This window comes from Atractosteus spatula, chromosome 18 (assembly GCF_055471065.1).
Source record: "Atractosteus spatula isolate fAtrSpa1 chromosome 18, fAtrSpa1.hap1, whole genome shotgun sequence".
NCBI lineage: Eukaryota > Metazoa > Chordata > Actinopteri > Semionotiformes > Lepisosteidae > Atractosteus > Atractosteus spatula.
Window position 1 is genome coordinate 11,740,122 of NC_142723.1, and position 16,863 is coordinate 11,756,984.

Sequence of the window (16,863 nt, forward strand, 5' to 3'; positions counted from 1 at the left end):
GAAGGGTTCTAGCAGCTCTGCATTGGGTGCATTTTCCTGGCATGGTTTAGGTCCATTCAATCACGGAGGGCAACATAAATGCCAATAAATTCAAAGCCATTCTGAGTGATCATGTTCATCCTATGGTGATGCATTTCTATCCTGATGGAAGGGGACTCTTCCGAAATGACCATGCCCCCATCCACAGGGCACAGGTTTTTTACTTGAGCTTGTCGCTACCTCCTCTGAACAGTTGATGTTGAAACATCTGTACTTCTAGTTGCATTGAACTCAGCTTGTATTTCAGGGGCAGTTAGTCGCTGGTTTCGCAGACTTGTGATTTTAATGAACGTATTCTCTGATTCTGAGATCACCTTTGGCCTGCCTGAACCTTTTTGGTCCCCATGAGTAACAGTTTCTTCATATCGTTTGATAGTCTTTAAAGATTGACCTTTGTTTCTTAAAGTAATTAAAGACTGCCTTTTTTTTCCTTTCTTAACTGAGCAAATTTTGCCATGTTCATTCAGGAATTACAAACTTTTTCCCATGCTCCCTATATTTATAGTAATCGTGGACCCTCGTGTGTTTACCAATAATTGGTGACAAAAGGTAAATGAGGTAACATGCTAGTTAACTGTGAGAACATCTAACAAAGACCAATTTTAAACTTCGTTTAGTGTTCCAACACCATGTTATACACATTTCTGACTTTTAAATAACTAACTAACCTGGACTGAAATCTACTTGCTTTGGTTGTTTGTTTTATTGAAAATGAAAAATTTACATTTTCAATGCAGTTCACTAAGATTATAAGAACACATCATGTTATTAAATATTGAGTGTTTATAGACATGTTTATACAGTTTAAAGCCCAGATAATCGTGAAAACCTGGTATCAAGCAGGTGTACGTAAACTTTTGACTGGTACTGTATGTACACGCATAGGAATTAGGATCCCCTCAGTCTAACAAATATGGGATCCCTCTGGGACAGGCAATGCGTGATTGTGAGCGAGGAGTCAAATGTTCAATGGCTTCCATGGCCTCGCCAATCCTTGGATTTCAATCCCACATGCTGTTACCCTCATTACTGCCCTAACTGAAGGAGCTGGGAGCTAGGAAGGGCTTGAGCTGAGCACAGTTCCAAAAGCTGGTGAAATATATGTTTGTTCTAATATTTTTGTTCTGCCAAAACTGCAAAGGGGGAACAAAACCATAGATTTATTTCCAGTTTGAGGCATCTTTTATTCATCTTTTACACACGCCTTGCAGTTTTTCAGAACCATTCTTTCCAACACCCCCATCAGCTCAGAGCAGGCGTCCGGCTTTAAAGGGTACCACCCTGCCAAGTGTCACCACCTTCCCATTGATGCCCAGGTGTGGGGCTGCCCAGCCAATTGGGCGCCGCTGCAGTCTGGGGTCAAGGAGCCACTTGCCCACACCTTCCTCCGTTGAGAGAGCTGTGCAGCCATCTGTGATGAAGATGTCAGCTGTTCAGTGTGGTTGATGGGGATCTTTGGGCTACTTTCAACCTGCGCTCATTAAGTCATGTGCTTCTTATTTGTTTTATGCCACGTGCCGGTACAATAAGGAGCGTGCTCGTCTGAAGAACATCTGCTTTCCAGTTATAAATGGATCAGTAGTTTGTGATTCTGCCAAAGCTCTACTGCATGCGTTGACGTTGATTTTTATGATTCTTAATTAATGATTAATTAACTATTTTAAAAAATAATTATTACAGTAGCACACGATTCTACAGTCAGTATCATGAGAAGCGATACATTGTTCTCTGAATTGTACACTTTGACAATTTTTGGGCTGGAGTTTATATCATCATATGTCACCTAACTATGGATTCTTTGCTTGCTTCTCCATTGTCCTCTGTTCCAGACAAAGCACGGCTCAAGTGGTTGTTCATATGTTCATATCACCAGCCTTTAAAGGGGGAACTGCGGTCCCAATTTTTCAGACCAGTTATTAAATCTCAGTAACAAAATACGTTCATTGATGTAGAAAAAAATGACAAATTTCAAATTCAAAACAAAATTGCGAACTTTGTGAAGTTACTGTAAGTCACCGTGTTGACGCAATTCGCATTCGAGTTCCCACAAATTGCCATGGATGCGGCCCTTCCTGCTCGCTAGTCTCCGTAATAAATTGTGTAATGGGATGTACGAGAGTATAAATACTGCACTACGCAGCAGACATTTTACTACTGTTCCAGCCAACAGCCATATCACCCTGCATCTCACACATGGCAGCTCACTGAAGTTAAGCCGGTGTGAGCCTGGTCAGTACCTGGATGGAGACCCCCTGGGAAAAACTAAGGTTGCTGCTCGAAGAGGTGTTAGTGGGGACAGCAGGGGGCGCTCATCTTGCAGGCTATGTGGGTCCTAATGCCCCAATATAGTGACAGCGACACTATACTGTAAAAAAAAAAAAAGGTGCCATCCTTTCGGATGAGATGTAAAACCGAAGTCCTGACTCTCTGCAGTCATTAAAAATCCCCGGTCATTTCTCGAAAAGAGTAGGTGGTGTAACCCCAGCGTCCTGGCCAAATTTCTCATTGGCCCTTACCAATCATGGCCTCCTAATAATCCCCATCTATGAATCGGCTTCATTACTCTGCTCTCCTCCCCACTAATAGCTGATGTGTGGTGTCCTGGCGCACTATGGCTGCCATTGCATCATCTAGATGGGGCTACTCATTGGTGATGGTGGTGGAGGGGAGTCCCCATTACCTGTAAAGTGCTATATAAGTGTAAGCAATTATTATTATTATTATTATTATTATTATTATTATTATTATTATGTGATCTGCATGGAAAGTTATCAAGTAAGTAGTATTTGTTGGCAAAACCATCTCAATGTCGAGAGCAGTATTTCTGTTGGATTAAAAGACAAGTACTCACAAGCCTGCTTGTTTACAATGTCGCTTGGTCGCACACGTCACTGGAAGTTTTGTTGCCTTGTTCTGAATCCCAGAACATGGCGCTGCGCATAACTCTGATGTTTAACAAATTGTGTACATTTTACTGATACTGCGGTTTGAAACGCACTCATCAGTGCTGATTCTTTCTAACCTCGAAATAAGAAAATAGCATTGCAGATGCTCTTTAAGTGCAATAAACCATCTAGCATTTTTCTGGCACAAGGCTCTGCTCATGCCTCTATCCAAGATGACTTGCTATTGACGTAACAAAAAGTAGCAAAGAATTATGGTCTACCACAAAGGAAGCGCTTTAGTATCTTCTTTTTTTAAAGCTGAAACAACATTGTAATGCAGTTAAAATACATTTGTATTAGATTTCAGCTAAGTTAAATATTTTATCTAAATGATGAAGAACGTAAGGGATTCTGAGCAGTAGTGCATTTTGAATAAAGTTGGTCTTGAAGGAGATGTGTATCAGGGTTTACCAGAGTTTTTTTTCTGTGAAGAAGGCGAAATGTTTTTTTCCCCCCCCCACTCTCGCAGCTCTTACAGTTATGACAGCCAGGTAAAATATGCTCCTTCAAGCATTCGGGCTAATTTTGCACAGCCTGGCAGATATTTAATTGTAGCTTTGAAATCGAATATAATGGCCCTAAATGACAGGTACAGTGGTGCCACTCCTCTGTTCTATTGTGTGCTGGGAAAACTGAAATTGTCTACGTGCTTCAGGAAAGAACCTGAGACAGAATAACAAGTCTGACACACCCTGATATTAGGTGTGTACCCTCCTGGAGGGCCATATCATTTTCACAGCAGAATAGTTGTCTGAGTGTGACCTTTTCTCTCTCATTGTTGTTCCCTTCTGTCCTCAGGATGAAACTGGTGCCTATTTAATTGACCGAGACCCCACCTACTTCGGCCCTGTGCTGAACTACCTGAGGCATGGCAAACTGGTCCTCAACAAAGACCTGGCAGAGGAAGGTAGGTTTTGGAGGCATAGAGGGAGGTACAGTTTGGGTTTTCTTAAAAAAAAAAGAATTATCTCCCCATCGAAACCATACGTATGATCTGCCTGTGAAATGCAAGCGGATTAGAAATTGTGTTAGCCAGGAGTTGGTATGTTAGCTCTATTTTAGTTACAATGTAAATACTTTTGGCAAATATTTAAATAAAACTAAACCTTACATCAAGACTTTCTTATTTTGGGGGGGGGGGGGGATTTCATTTATTTCTACATGTTTTATTGTGCTGACAGTTCAGCAGGTTAAATTTTCACAGCAGATTCTTCAGATTTTGGAGCTCTTCTTTTTCCAGTATGTGTGATGGAGCATTAGGGAACTAAGATTCATTAATAATAATAATAATAATAATAATTGCTTACACTTATATAGCGCTTTTCTGGACACTCCACTCAAAGCGCTTTACAGGTAATGGGGACTCCCCTCCACCACCACCAATGTGCAGCCATAGTGCGCCAGAACGCTCCCCACACATCAGCGATCAGTGGGGAGGAGAGCGGAGTAATGAAGCCAGTTCAGAGATGGAGATTATTAGGAGGCCATGATTGGTAAGGGCCAATGGGAAATTTGGCCAGGACGCCAGGGTTACACCCCTACTCTTTTCGAGAAACACCCTGGGATTTTTAATGACCACAGAGAGTCAGGACCTCGGTTTTACGTCTCATCCGAAGGACGGTGCCTGTTTACAGTATAGTGTCCCCGTCACTACACTGGGGCATTAGGACCCACATGAGCCGCAGGGTGAGCGCCCCCTGCTGGCCCCACTAACACCTCTTCCAGCAGCAACCTTAGTTTTTCCCAGGAGGTCTCCCATCCAGGTACTGACCAGGCTCATACCTGCTCAGCTTCAGTGGGCTGCCCGTTGTGAGTTGTAGGGTGATATGGCTGCTGCTAACATGAATTAACATGAATGACCTGGCATCCTGTGCAAGGCAAAGTGTTCTTTTATGTTTTATATAAATATAAATCTTCCCTATACCTTATATTATCCACTGCCATGAATCAAGAATTGTTTTCCCATGCTGCAGGTGTTTGAAGTTCCAGACAAGGCGTCTGATTTTGTTGTGCGTGTGTGTTTGATAGGTGTGTTGGAGGAGGCCGAGTTCTATAATATCACATCGCTGATAAAGCTCACGAAGGACAAGATCAGGGAGAGAGACTGCAGGACATCACAGGTGAGCCCACAGAAAGGGGGAGTTTCGTTGTGTTTGGCATAATTGTTCTATCTCACTGTGAATCGTGGGAAGGCCCGTGAGCTAACATATCTTCCCAGTCGCCAGCTGTCAGGGTTGTTGGTGTGGAACCAAGGAGTGGAAGCCTTGATTACATCACTGACACACTGCAGGATACCAGAAGAGTGAGGGAGAGGTCTGGCCAGACCCATCTTATGATACGAGCCAAACAACCTGTAGAGGAAAACTTTCTACCAAAAGCTTTCATGTGTAAACAGAGGCTAGCATATTAAAATAAGCAGTTTTGAGGCCGGTGCTCCAAGTGGAACATGTGTGGTAGGACATGAGTGTTGCACAAGTCTGGGCGCGGGTGGTTTACTAGGCAAGGCGGTTGTGTACAACCATTCTGTGCAATTGTGTTATTGCTTTGCACTCGCTGGTAGTGTATGGGGTGTTAAAGGAAGGTTCAAGTAGAGGTCAAACTCCTTGAGTTTGATGGAGTTTCAGAATAGCAAGCAGCCTTGCAGCAGCTCCCAGACTTTACGGTGGGGGAGGTCTAATGGTATGGTCTGATGCGAAGGAGAGTCTGTTCCCTCAGAAACAGGCGAGAAAGGCCAAAATCGGCATTTCAAATTGCTCACCCGCCACCTTATTCCATGCTTTTCCCAAAGCTCCTGAACCTGAAGAGAACTAATCCATTCCTCCTGTCAGAATGCATCCTGCAGTGACACTAGCCCTGTGCTATCACAGGGCACTATCCCCCGGCTTTTGATTACTCCAAAACATGCGGTGTTGAAAAGAGAAGAGACAGCCCAAGAAAGCAGCTTACACTCTAAATAGCTCTATAGATTAAATCCTGGCCTAATCTAAGTGGCGGTTATTAAAGCTACACCCTCCCCCCTTCACTCGTTGCTGTTAAAAATGAGCAGACACGGGTGGCATACATTTTCAAGTTGGGAAAAGCTGTACTAAAACTCCTCTGACAATTAACAGACCAGCTGCCTGTAATTGTAGTGGAACCCTCCATTGATCATTTTTACAGACCAGCAGAGGATGGCGAATGCAAGGTAGTTATCTGCATCTTCAGAGCATGTTTCAAATTTCTGGACCTGGACCAGCAGTATGACTTGCACTCTAGTTCCGTCCCAAAGCCTTCTGGGAGAAGAGGTTGGCGGCCCTGGAGCCTGTAGGAAAGATAGCAGTCAAAACCCTTCTAATTTGTGCAGGGGATATTCTTGTTGGCAATAAAAGCAACATTAGATGGGCTCTGCAGAGCAGTTAGGACAAAATATTTTTTTTCAAACTGGGTGGTTGCATAATTCTTAATCAGGCGACAGCTTGCGCTTCTGTTGGTGTGGCAGCTTGCTGCTAAGAGCTTTGCGTGGATCGCGGCCATGGTGTCGGAGACAGAAAGCAGGGCAGAATGGAGAAGATGATGAGAGAGAGAGAGAGGGAGGACAGTTCTGTAGGGGAGCGATGAGGCCAGGTAGCATGAGCAGAGGGAAAGAGAGGTGGAGGTCGCGCTGGGGAACACGTGCTCCCGAGTCCTGCGCCTCGCATCAGGAGGTTTCGGCTGCTGTGCTCCCCGAGAGCGGGAACGCACCAAAGCAAAGACCGTGTGGGGATTCCCCAGGGACTTTTTTTTTTAATCCTAATCCCTGGACGACCTCGGCAACAGCCTTGGTGAAACCCGGAGGGATTTCCCAAGGCTATTTTATGTTTTGTTAAAAAAAAAAACCCCAGCTGCGACTTATCCCAGCAGGGCCAAAATGTAGCAAACCAATTCCTCTCGGCATTTTCTGTTTCAAGAACCCGATGGAGGGAGGGATGTTTTTCAAGGGTATCATGATGCATGATCCAGGGGAATTTTAGAGTAAAGTGTCCTTAACAATATAGATTTTTTTTACCCCAAAATAAGCACAGTTTATTCATTCTATGCCCTCCAGGAGTCTGTTTGCTAACTTTCATTGATTTTGGTCTCTGCCCAGCTATGTCTGGTTTGATCTGTGACTGTAGACCTTGAAAGACATTGGACATGTTGCTTCAATCCAAAATCCGTTCTCAGAGGTTCGCCATCAATTGGAATTTTTAAATCCTGCATGAAACCTTATTCGCATAGCATTGCCTTTTCTTATTGAATTAATTTTTACTCTCGTGTCTCGGTGGAAAATTTAATTGTATTTGCATTCACTTTCCAGATTTTATTCCATTTTCCTCTGGTGTGAAAAGCACTACAAACGTATTTCAGTTTTTATGAGACGCACAAACTGGGTAGATGTGGCTATAAGCAGTGATCGCTATAGCAGTAATGTGTCTCTTCCTCTCCTAGGTGCCTGTGAAACATGTCTACAGAGTTCTGCAATGCCAGGAAGAAGAGCTCACACAGATGGTTTCTACGATGTCTGACGGCTGGAAGTTTGAGCAGGTAGCAGTGCTAAACAAACATGTCATTATAAACTTATGTCGGTCAACATGTGAGCCGAGAAGACCTTTTTGAAAATTATAGCCACTATAGTTGACCTTACTACTTACTACTTTGTTCCTCCTGTATTGGGTTTTGAAAATGTTTGGAAATACTGCTTTCCTCCATTCCATTCAAGTCCCCTGCACTTCTTTTAATTATGGTGTATTTGTCTATTGTTTTCGTGACTTGTCAGCTTGCCAGTGATGAAGGCTGGCTGTGTTCTGCAGACAGTGTAAAAGTTTGCAAAGGAAAGGAATCTTATCTCAGCAGCTTGCGGCACAGAAGTGGGAAGAGATGAAGGGCTGCTTCTGCTATTTTGGGCAACAACATCAGCAGCTGCGCAGCTGGCCTTTGTAATCAGATTTTTTTTTTATTTAAAACAATCTGGCCAGTTCTGACTGTTTTGTCTTGGTTGCTAAAAGAGAAATGCTTCACCAGCATTGTACCTGCAGAAAAGGTGCTTCAGATCAGATCATAATCAGTGACGGACTGAGGGTGGTCACTGTGCTGGTGCTGTGAATGTGGGATGTGAGAGGGCAGCTCCTCTTCCCCAATACCCAGGTGAATGCTCCCAGTTTCTCACAGTCCAGTTGAGATGGGTCTTTACCTCAGCACTTATTTCAGGCAAGTTTCTGGTGAAAGAAACCAGTCTTGATTCCAATTTATTAGCAATTCTGTATGTACATATAGAGCTAGAGGAAATGCATTCTCTGCTTAAACCTGGAAGTTTCCAGATGAGATTGTAAATCAACCATTACTGTGTGCAATACTTCAGCAGAATCCTCTCTTCTGTTATTTTGCACATTTCCTGTTAGCTTTTCCTGCAGGCTGTTTTGTAGGCCCATCTTTCTTCTAAAAAGAGGTTTTTAAATGGAGCTTTTTCATCTGCGCTTGACCATACCATAAAGAAATTGCCTAAAAACGCTTGTTCAAAACTGGCTTCTCTTGCGAGTCATACTTCTCAAGAATGTGTGTTTCTTTAAATCATTTCTGGTTTGGCCAGCTGCACAACCCCTAATGATGCAGCAGAAAGTATATTTCATATCGGTTAAGCTTCATTTCAGTCTTTACAGATTTGGTTCAAATCAAAATGTTAGGCCATCCAAGAGTTCACAATCCCTAAAGAGGACACCCTGCAATGTGCTGGAAGTTGCTGTACATTTTAGGTTATCGGCCATTTAAAAATATTATGAAGATGCCAAGCTACGGGAATTCTTCTTTTAGTAGAATTTGAGAAACTGACTCACGTTAACTGTGAATGGAGTGAAGTCATCTGAGAGAAGCTTTTTTTGGTAAATGTAGTGGTGTACAAGCCAGACACTGTTCTGTTTACTTGAGAAATCCCCTGTTTACACTGCTTGCAGAATGTGTGGTTATCGTGCCCTAAAACAACACTTTGCGTCTGGAGCCTGTCTGATCAGAGTGCTCTCGTCAGCACATTAATGAACACATCCTAGTTTCCTGTGGAGCTGGGACACAGACCTCCTGATCCTGGTCACAGTCCTTGTTGTTTTCTCCTGCTGTGGTTAAAGACTAGCTCACATCATCATTTGTAATGTTCTCTTCTGTTTGGGCTTATCTCACGTCTTGGTCTCGCCTAGGTTTTTTTTTCTGGGTAGGGGGAATAACATGGGACACAACCTTTTTTTAAAAGGCAAATGAAAACGTAATAATTATAATAATTGCTTACACTTATATAGCACTTTTCTGGACACTCCACTCAAAGCTCTTACAAGTAATGGGGACTCCCCTCCACCACCACCAGTGTGCAGCCCCACCTGGATGATGTGACGACAGCAATAGGGTACCAGTACACTCCCCACACACCAGCTATCAGTGGGGAGGAGAGCAGAGTAATGAAGCCAATTCATAGATGGGGATTATTAGGAGGCCATGATTGGTAAGGGCCAAGGGAAACTTTGGCCAGGACGCCGGGGTTATACCCCTACTCTTTTCGAGAAACGCCCTGGGATTTTTAATGACCACAGAGAGTCAGGACCTTGGTTTTACATCTCATCCGAAAGGACGCTGCTTTTTTTACAGTATAGTGTCCCCGTCATTATACTGGGGCATTAGGACCCACACAGACCGCAGGGTCACCCCCCCTCTGCTGGCCCCACTAATACCTCTTCCAGCAGCAACCTTAGTTTTTCCCAGGAGGTCTCCCATCCAGGTACTGACCAGGCTCACACCTGCTGAGTTTCAGTGGGCTGCCAGTTGTGAGCTGCAGGGTGAATGTAAGGACAAATCTTGTCCTTTTATAGTGTAAGAGATAAAACTGCAAAGCCGTGATCTTTTTTTTTTGCTAATGCTGTGTCCTGCTTTCTCCCCGCCCTCCACCCCCTACCCCCCATCTCTCTCCTGTCTTGTGCAGTGCAGCTTGTGTCATCCCCACATTGCCTTTTTTTTAATGAAATTTCTTTTTCTCTGTCTTCCCTTTTCGAGACTAACATGCCTTTTCAATTGGCTTGCACTTTCAAACTCTATTATCATGATATTGAGTTTATTGATATTGATAATAGAGTTTCAAACTTTCAAACTCTATCATGCCTCTTTTATTATCTATTATCATAATCTTTTTTGAAACCTATAGGATGTGCATTTTAGCCAAACATATATTTGACAGGCAAAATGATTTTTTAATCACACACCCCTCCCCCCCCCCCCAAAAAAAAACGGTCCCATTTACCTTTCGATTGTCTGTGCATCTTGACTCAGAAGGGGGGTGGGGCTTGTGGAGGGGGGTGGGGGGGGTTGACTGCCTGTTTATACCCTGCAGAATGAAAACCCTTTGTGCTTTGATTGGTTGTTCCAGCTTGTCAGCATAGGTTCCCCGTATGGCTACGGGCGGGACCCCCAGTCAGAGTTTCTGCTGATTGTGTCGAGGGAGGTGAAGGGAGAGGAGACCGGCGTCCCTGGCGGCAGTGGCGAGGTGTGTGTGCCTGCTCCCCCTGTGCCCCGTGTCACTGCATGGCCTCCCCACCTCCCCCTGCCTCTGTGACTGAGAGGCTGCGCTTGCTCACTCTCTGCCCGGACTGGGAGCTGTAAACCGCGAGGGCTCTCCTGTTTTCTGTCTGTGGTTTCCGTTGTGCCTCAAACCCCACAGTTAAACTGCTGAAATCAAGACTGCTGAAATCAAGTTGCCTTTTAACTGAGGTCCCAGTGCCGGGCTCTTGATGATAAAGCTTTTTTTCCCATATTTGACAACAAGATTGGACAGAAAGCTTTTGTATATAGGAGCTGCAGCTGCAAAACTGTCTTTTTTGGAATTTGGGGACCGTTTTTTGGGTGGCACAGTGGCACAGTTGTTAGCGTTGTTGCACTGCACCTTTGGGCCTGGGTTCAGATCTTTTCTCGTACTGTTATTTGCAGTGACTTTTACGTGTTCTCCTTGGGTTCTTGTGGGTTTCCTCTGGGTGCTTCTGTTTCCTTCCACAGTCCAAACACATACTGGTAGGTTCATTGGCTTCTGGGTAAATTGGCCCTGGTGTGAGTACTTGTGTCTATGTCTGCCCTGTGATGGACTGGAATCCTGTCGAATGTGTACCCCACCTTGTGCCTGCTGCTTGCTGGGATAGGCTCCGGCTCCTCAGTGACCCTCAATTGGATGAAGCAGTTAGAAATTGCATGGATGGATATGCCTGATTTCCCATTTTCTACTCTGCTAATCAGCAAGTGGTGCTGAGGTACTTGGACCCATCGGTATCGGAGTTACTTTTACATGTGGCCTTGTGAAGTTGGGAAGGATGTAAGGATGTTTTCGCTAGCAGAGCCTGGGTTTGAGAGAACAGGTAACAGATGTGTGACTGGCAACTCTCACTGTCATCAGTCAAACCCAGTGTTCTTGTGTATCAAGAGCTTAAGTGGAACAAAACGGGAGTGCCCTACTACTGCCTTCTAAGCTCCCTTTTGACACCCATCCCTCATTCTTGGTTTATAGTTTTGTTTCTAATGAGTATGAATATCTCCTTTATCAGTGCAACCTCTGCAAATTGATTTCTGTGTGTCTTACACATCTGTACTTCACTGGCACTTGCTGTTGGTCTAATCAGTGCATCTGGCTGTTGTCCTAATTGAATCAGAAGAGCGATGGTAGCTATGTTTTTTTATTTTTATTCATTTTCACCATGATCTATTCCAAACGCACTGCTTCTCAGTGATCAGACGGTAACTGTAAAACCAGGCTGGGGACTAGGATGTTGTTATCCATCTTTGGAAAACGGAGGCAGAGAGGGCTCGAGTGGGAATTGTGAACTGAAAGGAACCTGTAGCTCAGAAACGCCTTGCGCTCACATGGCCTGACACTGACGGCGTTGGCTGCCCCTATTGCCTTTCTGTGCACTGAAAAGTGTCTGAGGAGACACCCACCATTCTCCTGATTTTGTGGATTAATGTTGAGGTGCACCTTTGTGCTGCTAAAGTATTATTTAATGGAATTTTGTGGCTTTTTCATGCAACACAAAAAATGTAAAACACTAATACAGAAGGTTATATCTGAAGCAAACATAGAAGGAGTCCACTTTTATTTATCATTAAGAAAAACGTGAGCTGAAATGGAAGCTTCTTCTCCATGTGATATTGTATTAAAGCAGCTCAGGGATGTGGATAATGTTTTCACCCCCTAGTAGCTAAAACTGGGCTATCAGATCTTTTTTTGTACTGTAGGCTACTTTATTAAGATACTAGAACAGCTCTGTTGGAAGTGAAGGGTTTTGGTTGGAATGTATGCTACATTGCTTCAAAACAAGAAACTACACAGGTGGTCCCACAGTCGGTCAGGCCATGCAGTTCCTCGAAAACATTGCAGCAATACATTTTTTTAAGCTGATATTTGCTTTTCTGTACACAAAGTTGCCTTTTGCCAAAGTGTAGTGCTATCGGTCCCTCAGCACTGCTTGAGCTGAGTAGTGACAGAGCTGGCTGGGCTCTGGATGACATGAGATAATGGATGAGGTAATCTGTGAGCCCCTCCCTGAAGAGAGAGGCGGCAGCAGGCAAGCCTTGATGGGCACTTTGAGTAAAAGGTGAAGGGTTTCTGTTCTTGTTATTGTGTGTAACCAAAATAGATGCTGTCATCTGTGGCAAAGGGAGAATATGTTGGACTTTAGTTCTAATTGTCTTCGACTCTGTGTTTTTGTTTTGAGAGGGTAGCTTTTAAGTATTTGAGTAAATGATACTTTTTCCTCCACGCCATTTCCCTGATGTGCGTCTCAGACGCCTCTTCAGGGACAGCTCATTTGAAGACAGTCAGTCTGGCTCAGGTGTGGAAATGGAGGCTGACTAGTTTTGGGCACTGGCATTGTTTTTCTGTGGTTGGAGAGAAGTGAAGGACAAAAACAGTTTCATGAAGAGATGTAACATTTTGTTTTTGATATTTTGTTTCAGTTTTAAGTTGCTAATGACTTGAATGGTTCGGGTGAATACAGTGATTTTAGCAGGTTGTGTACAGTAGGAAATTGAGGAGAAAGGGGACGTTTGTACCACAGAGGCGATGGGGACCTAACGAGGTTCTGTAGCCTAAGGTGATGGTCTCCTGTGCCAGACTCAGCTCCTGCATGCCTGCAGTCTAGTCTAGCTGAGCTCTCAGTGATGTGAAGCAGCCCATAATGGAACTATTCATTGTGTTGATCACGAACTGTTTTTAACTCTTAAAATTGTAGCATTTTTGTAAGTGGGCCTTAACTTTAAATCTACAACTTCTCCTGGAGGTACTGTTTGGGTAGTTAGTCGGCAAAGCTCAACTAATATGATGAGCAGCAGGTTTCGGAGAACAGAAATGGGGGACCACTAGGTTTAGGAGATCACCAGACTCCTGTTCAACGCTTGTTTTAAAGAGCAAGAGAGTGAAGTCACCACTCTGAGCCCTGAAACTCATCCTAAAAGTAAGCAGATGGTGGTGCCTGTTTTGATGCATTAATAAACAAAATATACTAAATGATCTGTGGTTCAGCTGAAAAACTGCTAAAGAACTCTATTCCTGCATCAACATTAAGAATCTTTTTCTTCCACACATTCACTGGTTGAAATCCTCAGTTAGTTGGTCTCTTGTTTCTTCCTCGACCACAGCTTTTTTAACCTCCTGCAAAATAAACACCAAATCATCATCCAGAAATAGAGCCGCCGCCAAGTCTATCTCCAAGGCTACTGCATTTTCCACCCTCCTCTGAGCTGAGCCAGATTCTTCCACCTCGTCTCAGTCTGTCGGGTTTCTCTTGGCGTTTAATTAAGTCTCCTTAAGGGCTAAAGGGTCAAGCCCAGCCTCTCACCCCTTTCTCCAGTGCACGACACTGGCAGGCATCAGAGAAATATCATTTTAGTCTCAATTTAGTTTTTTTTTTAAAAACAGTCACTTGTTTACCTCGGGTCTTAAATCTTGTTTCCTAACTGTATTTGAAATAACTTTATTGTGCACAGTTCTACTCAAACTTTCTTTAAGTTAAGTGCTTTTTCTTCTCTAGCCTGCATTTTCTGAAATGGAGTGAATAAGGAAGTTGAAACGGTGTCCTTACACGTCTCAACTATGTGAGACCTGCTCCCCCAAAAACGTACTCATTTTCTCATCTTTAGACATCTTGAGAAGAGATTTTAATGAGCCTTTGTTACACTCTTTGTCTTCAGTGGTTTTCTAGTTTTAGCTTTATGCTTTCAAGAGCACATCAAATGCTAGAGACTGTTTAGTACATATCAAACATGGATGCTATTTCCCTTCACCAAGACATTGCAAAACTCTGAACATTAAGGGGAAAATGGCTTACTCTGGGCACCATTTACAGTTAATAATCACCTTTAGTTCAGCAAGGATTTGATATTTTAATGATACTAGGAAGGTCTTGCCAGGTAAAGCACTTTTTCCCAAGAATGTTCTAGACCAGTTGAGAAAGTGAGAGTCAGCTCTGGTTAGCATATGTTCACACTGCTCTATTTCCAACAGTCACACTCATCAACGCTGTGCAGCACAGCTGGGAAAGATGTGCAAGATGTGAAAGAGTGCGGTTTCTGACTGACTTGCTGAAAGCAACAGAGTATGAAGACGCCAGTCATGTTCAACACAAATGTGGAAACCATTTTGTGTTTATTATCTGTACTTCTACAGTTTTGAAAGCCTCCTTATGATTTTTTTTTACCACAACAGTAGGCTTTGTAAGTTGTCCTGTAAGTACATTAGGCATCGATTATTTTTTTTTGTTCTCGTGAATTACACTTGGTTATCACAGCTCGACTGGATTCCTCTCCCCTCTGTGCTGACCTCTTAATTTGTTAATTGGTTTTTGGAAAAGCAGCCTAATACTTTTAAGTGCAGATTCTGTGCATCGGTATTACACCCGGAGTATTAGAATTCTTTCTGCATTTTTTCTTTCTTCACCTGAAAATGGTTCGTTAAAAGAAAAGCGGTGCTATATTTTTACAACCGCAGGTCAGCCTGCTCAAGACCTCTCCATGTGACACTTCTGTAAGCCGCTTACTGGTTTCCAGAAATCTCACGTTGGGCAGCAGCCTCCGTTATCCAAGTGTGAGCGCTCTGATGCGCTTACCTTGCTGATACAGTTAATCTGTGCCATCCTGGTCACGGCCACAGCCTCCTGCTGTGCTCCGTCTCTGAGCCACACAGCAATCGACAGTCCCTGCTTTGCGTAGTTTGGGCCTCATGATAAAATTGCACTATTGAGTTCTTGGGTCTCATTTTGACTAATACAGTAGCATCAGCCTAAGCCACTTACTGTGACTAATGTAAGGAGAAGGTCTGCACAATGGCATATCCTGGCATTGTAAATAACTGCAAACTGTGACATTGCTTAGCTGTGTGGAATTTGCTTGACAAAGCTGTATATTGCAGTATATCAAGCAGTATGTATATATACTGTATAAAGCGATATATTGACCTTGTAGCAGCAGGGAGAATTTAAGCAGTTCCCTTAGGGTGAGTGTAACATTTTCAGCCTTTGTGTGGATGTTCTCTGATTTGCCCATCTTGCTCCTTTTAGCTGGTGGTAGAAAAACAACCCAGTAATTCCATCAAGCTGTTTCTTTAAGAATTCCATAGCAACATATACAAACTCCCCTGCCCTAGACCCCCACAGCTCTCGACATAAAGGGTTCTCTCCCAAATGCTCCTTGACTTCCATTTGCAAGGTGCTCAAGTGGCAGAATCATCTAAAGGCCCTTTGCTCCAAGCACAGGGTGAGCCCTAGGGCTCAGACATCACTGGTTCAAGCCTGAGCCACATCACTAGCCCACTGTGACCAGGACACTGTGCAGTGGCACAGTATTGCCCAGTGCCACCAGGGGTAGGGCTGTGCCTAGTCAGCCAGGACTCACTAGGCTATTGGTGAAACACTCACTCCTGCGACTTCTCAGGCAGCTTGCAGTGAGCCTCCTGCAGATCAGTGTGGAGCTGCAGTGTGTCGAGACATGGAGGCTCGATGGGAGGGAGTGGTGTGCTTCTTCAGTCTCCCTGTGCAGTACCAGGGCTTCATGTGACCTTAGATGCAAAGAATGAATTAATAATAACATGAGATGTGCAAAAGATTCATAACCTTTCCACTTGTGTGTCCAGGTCCTTGTCATCGCGCTTGAGGTCCTCTGAGTTGACTAAGTCTGTACTTTATGGGATTTGCATTACCAGAATGAAAACCTCACAGGTGTCTTTGCACCAGGCTGAAAAGACTCGGTTTCCTTATTCTGTTGTGAGGATGACATTCCCTTCAAGATCAGGAATTAGTCTAGTTGCTCCCTCGTACTGCCTAGAAAGTGGCAGTGTTCCTCTTGTAGTGGGGTGGCCAAAACTGAACAGCATTACCACGGACGTCTTATGCATTGTGTAATTTATTAACATGACGTCTGTTGATTTTAGGGGAAGTTAAAACTGATCAGTCGATTTGTATTGCGTTTTAGTTGTTAATCTGTTTGTGCATCCAGGTGAGAATATCGGTTTTACAGTAAAATGTTTGAAACTGCCTAGACTCGAGAAGCAGAGCTTGAACTCGCAGGCGTTCTTTCGGCCGGAGCTGCCTCACTCCTCGCTCTCTTTGCTGCAGAGATGGGAAGAGATTCTCGCACCTGTATAAACTGATGATCGCCTCACTCAGCCTCATTCCTACCTCCTTCTAGAAAATGCCATCCAAAAAAATCATTGTCATGCAAATGTGTTAACCTGGCACGGTACAGATTTGTGCTTGAGCATCATCTGAAATTTAAATAGCTTATCAATGACTTAACTGCCTTGGGGGGATTACAGTAGAGTGCTGGACACTGTTGTGGATTTGTGAGTGTGTTGGTTTTCACTGCCTAGAGAGGCACA

General features: G+C 43.8%; 1 protein-coding gene across 4 annotated transcripts in view; it reads left to right on the plus strand.

The window, feature by feature from the left end:
- The window catches only part of LOC148818568 (BTB/POZ domain-containing protein KCTD5-like), a 48,204-nt gene that overhangs the window by 22,210 nt on the left and 9,131 nt on the right, over positions 1-16,863 (plus strand). For 2 of the 4 annotated variants that reach the window (XM_088936517.1, XM_088936516.1), the window contains exons 2-5: positions 3,783-3,891; positions 5,013-5,104; positions 7,431-7,526; positions 10,381-10,497. In XM_088936517.1, the coding sequence (XP_088792643.1) occupies positions 3,783-3,891; positions 5,013-5,104; positions 7,431-7,526; positions 10,381-10,497 (414 nt within the window). The remainder of the gene's footprint in view (positions 1-3,782; positions 3,892-5,012; positions 5,105-7,430; positions 7,527-10,380; positions 10,498-16,863) is intronic. The other 2 variants (XM_088936519.1, XM_088936518.1) reach the window with 1 other exon arrangement.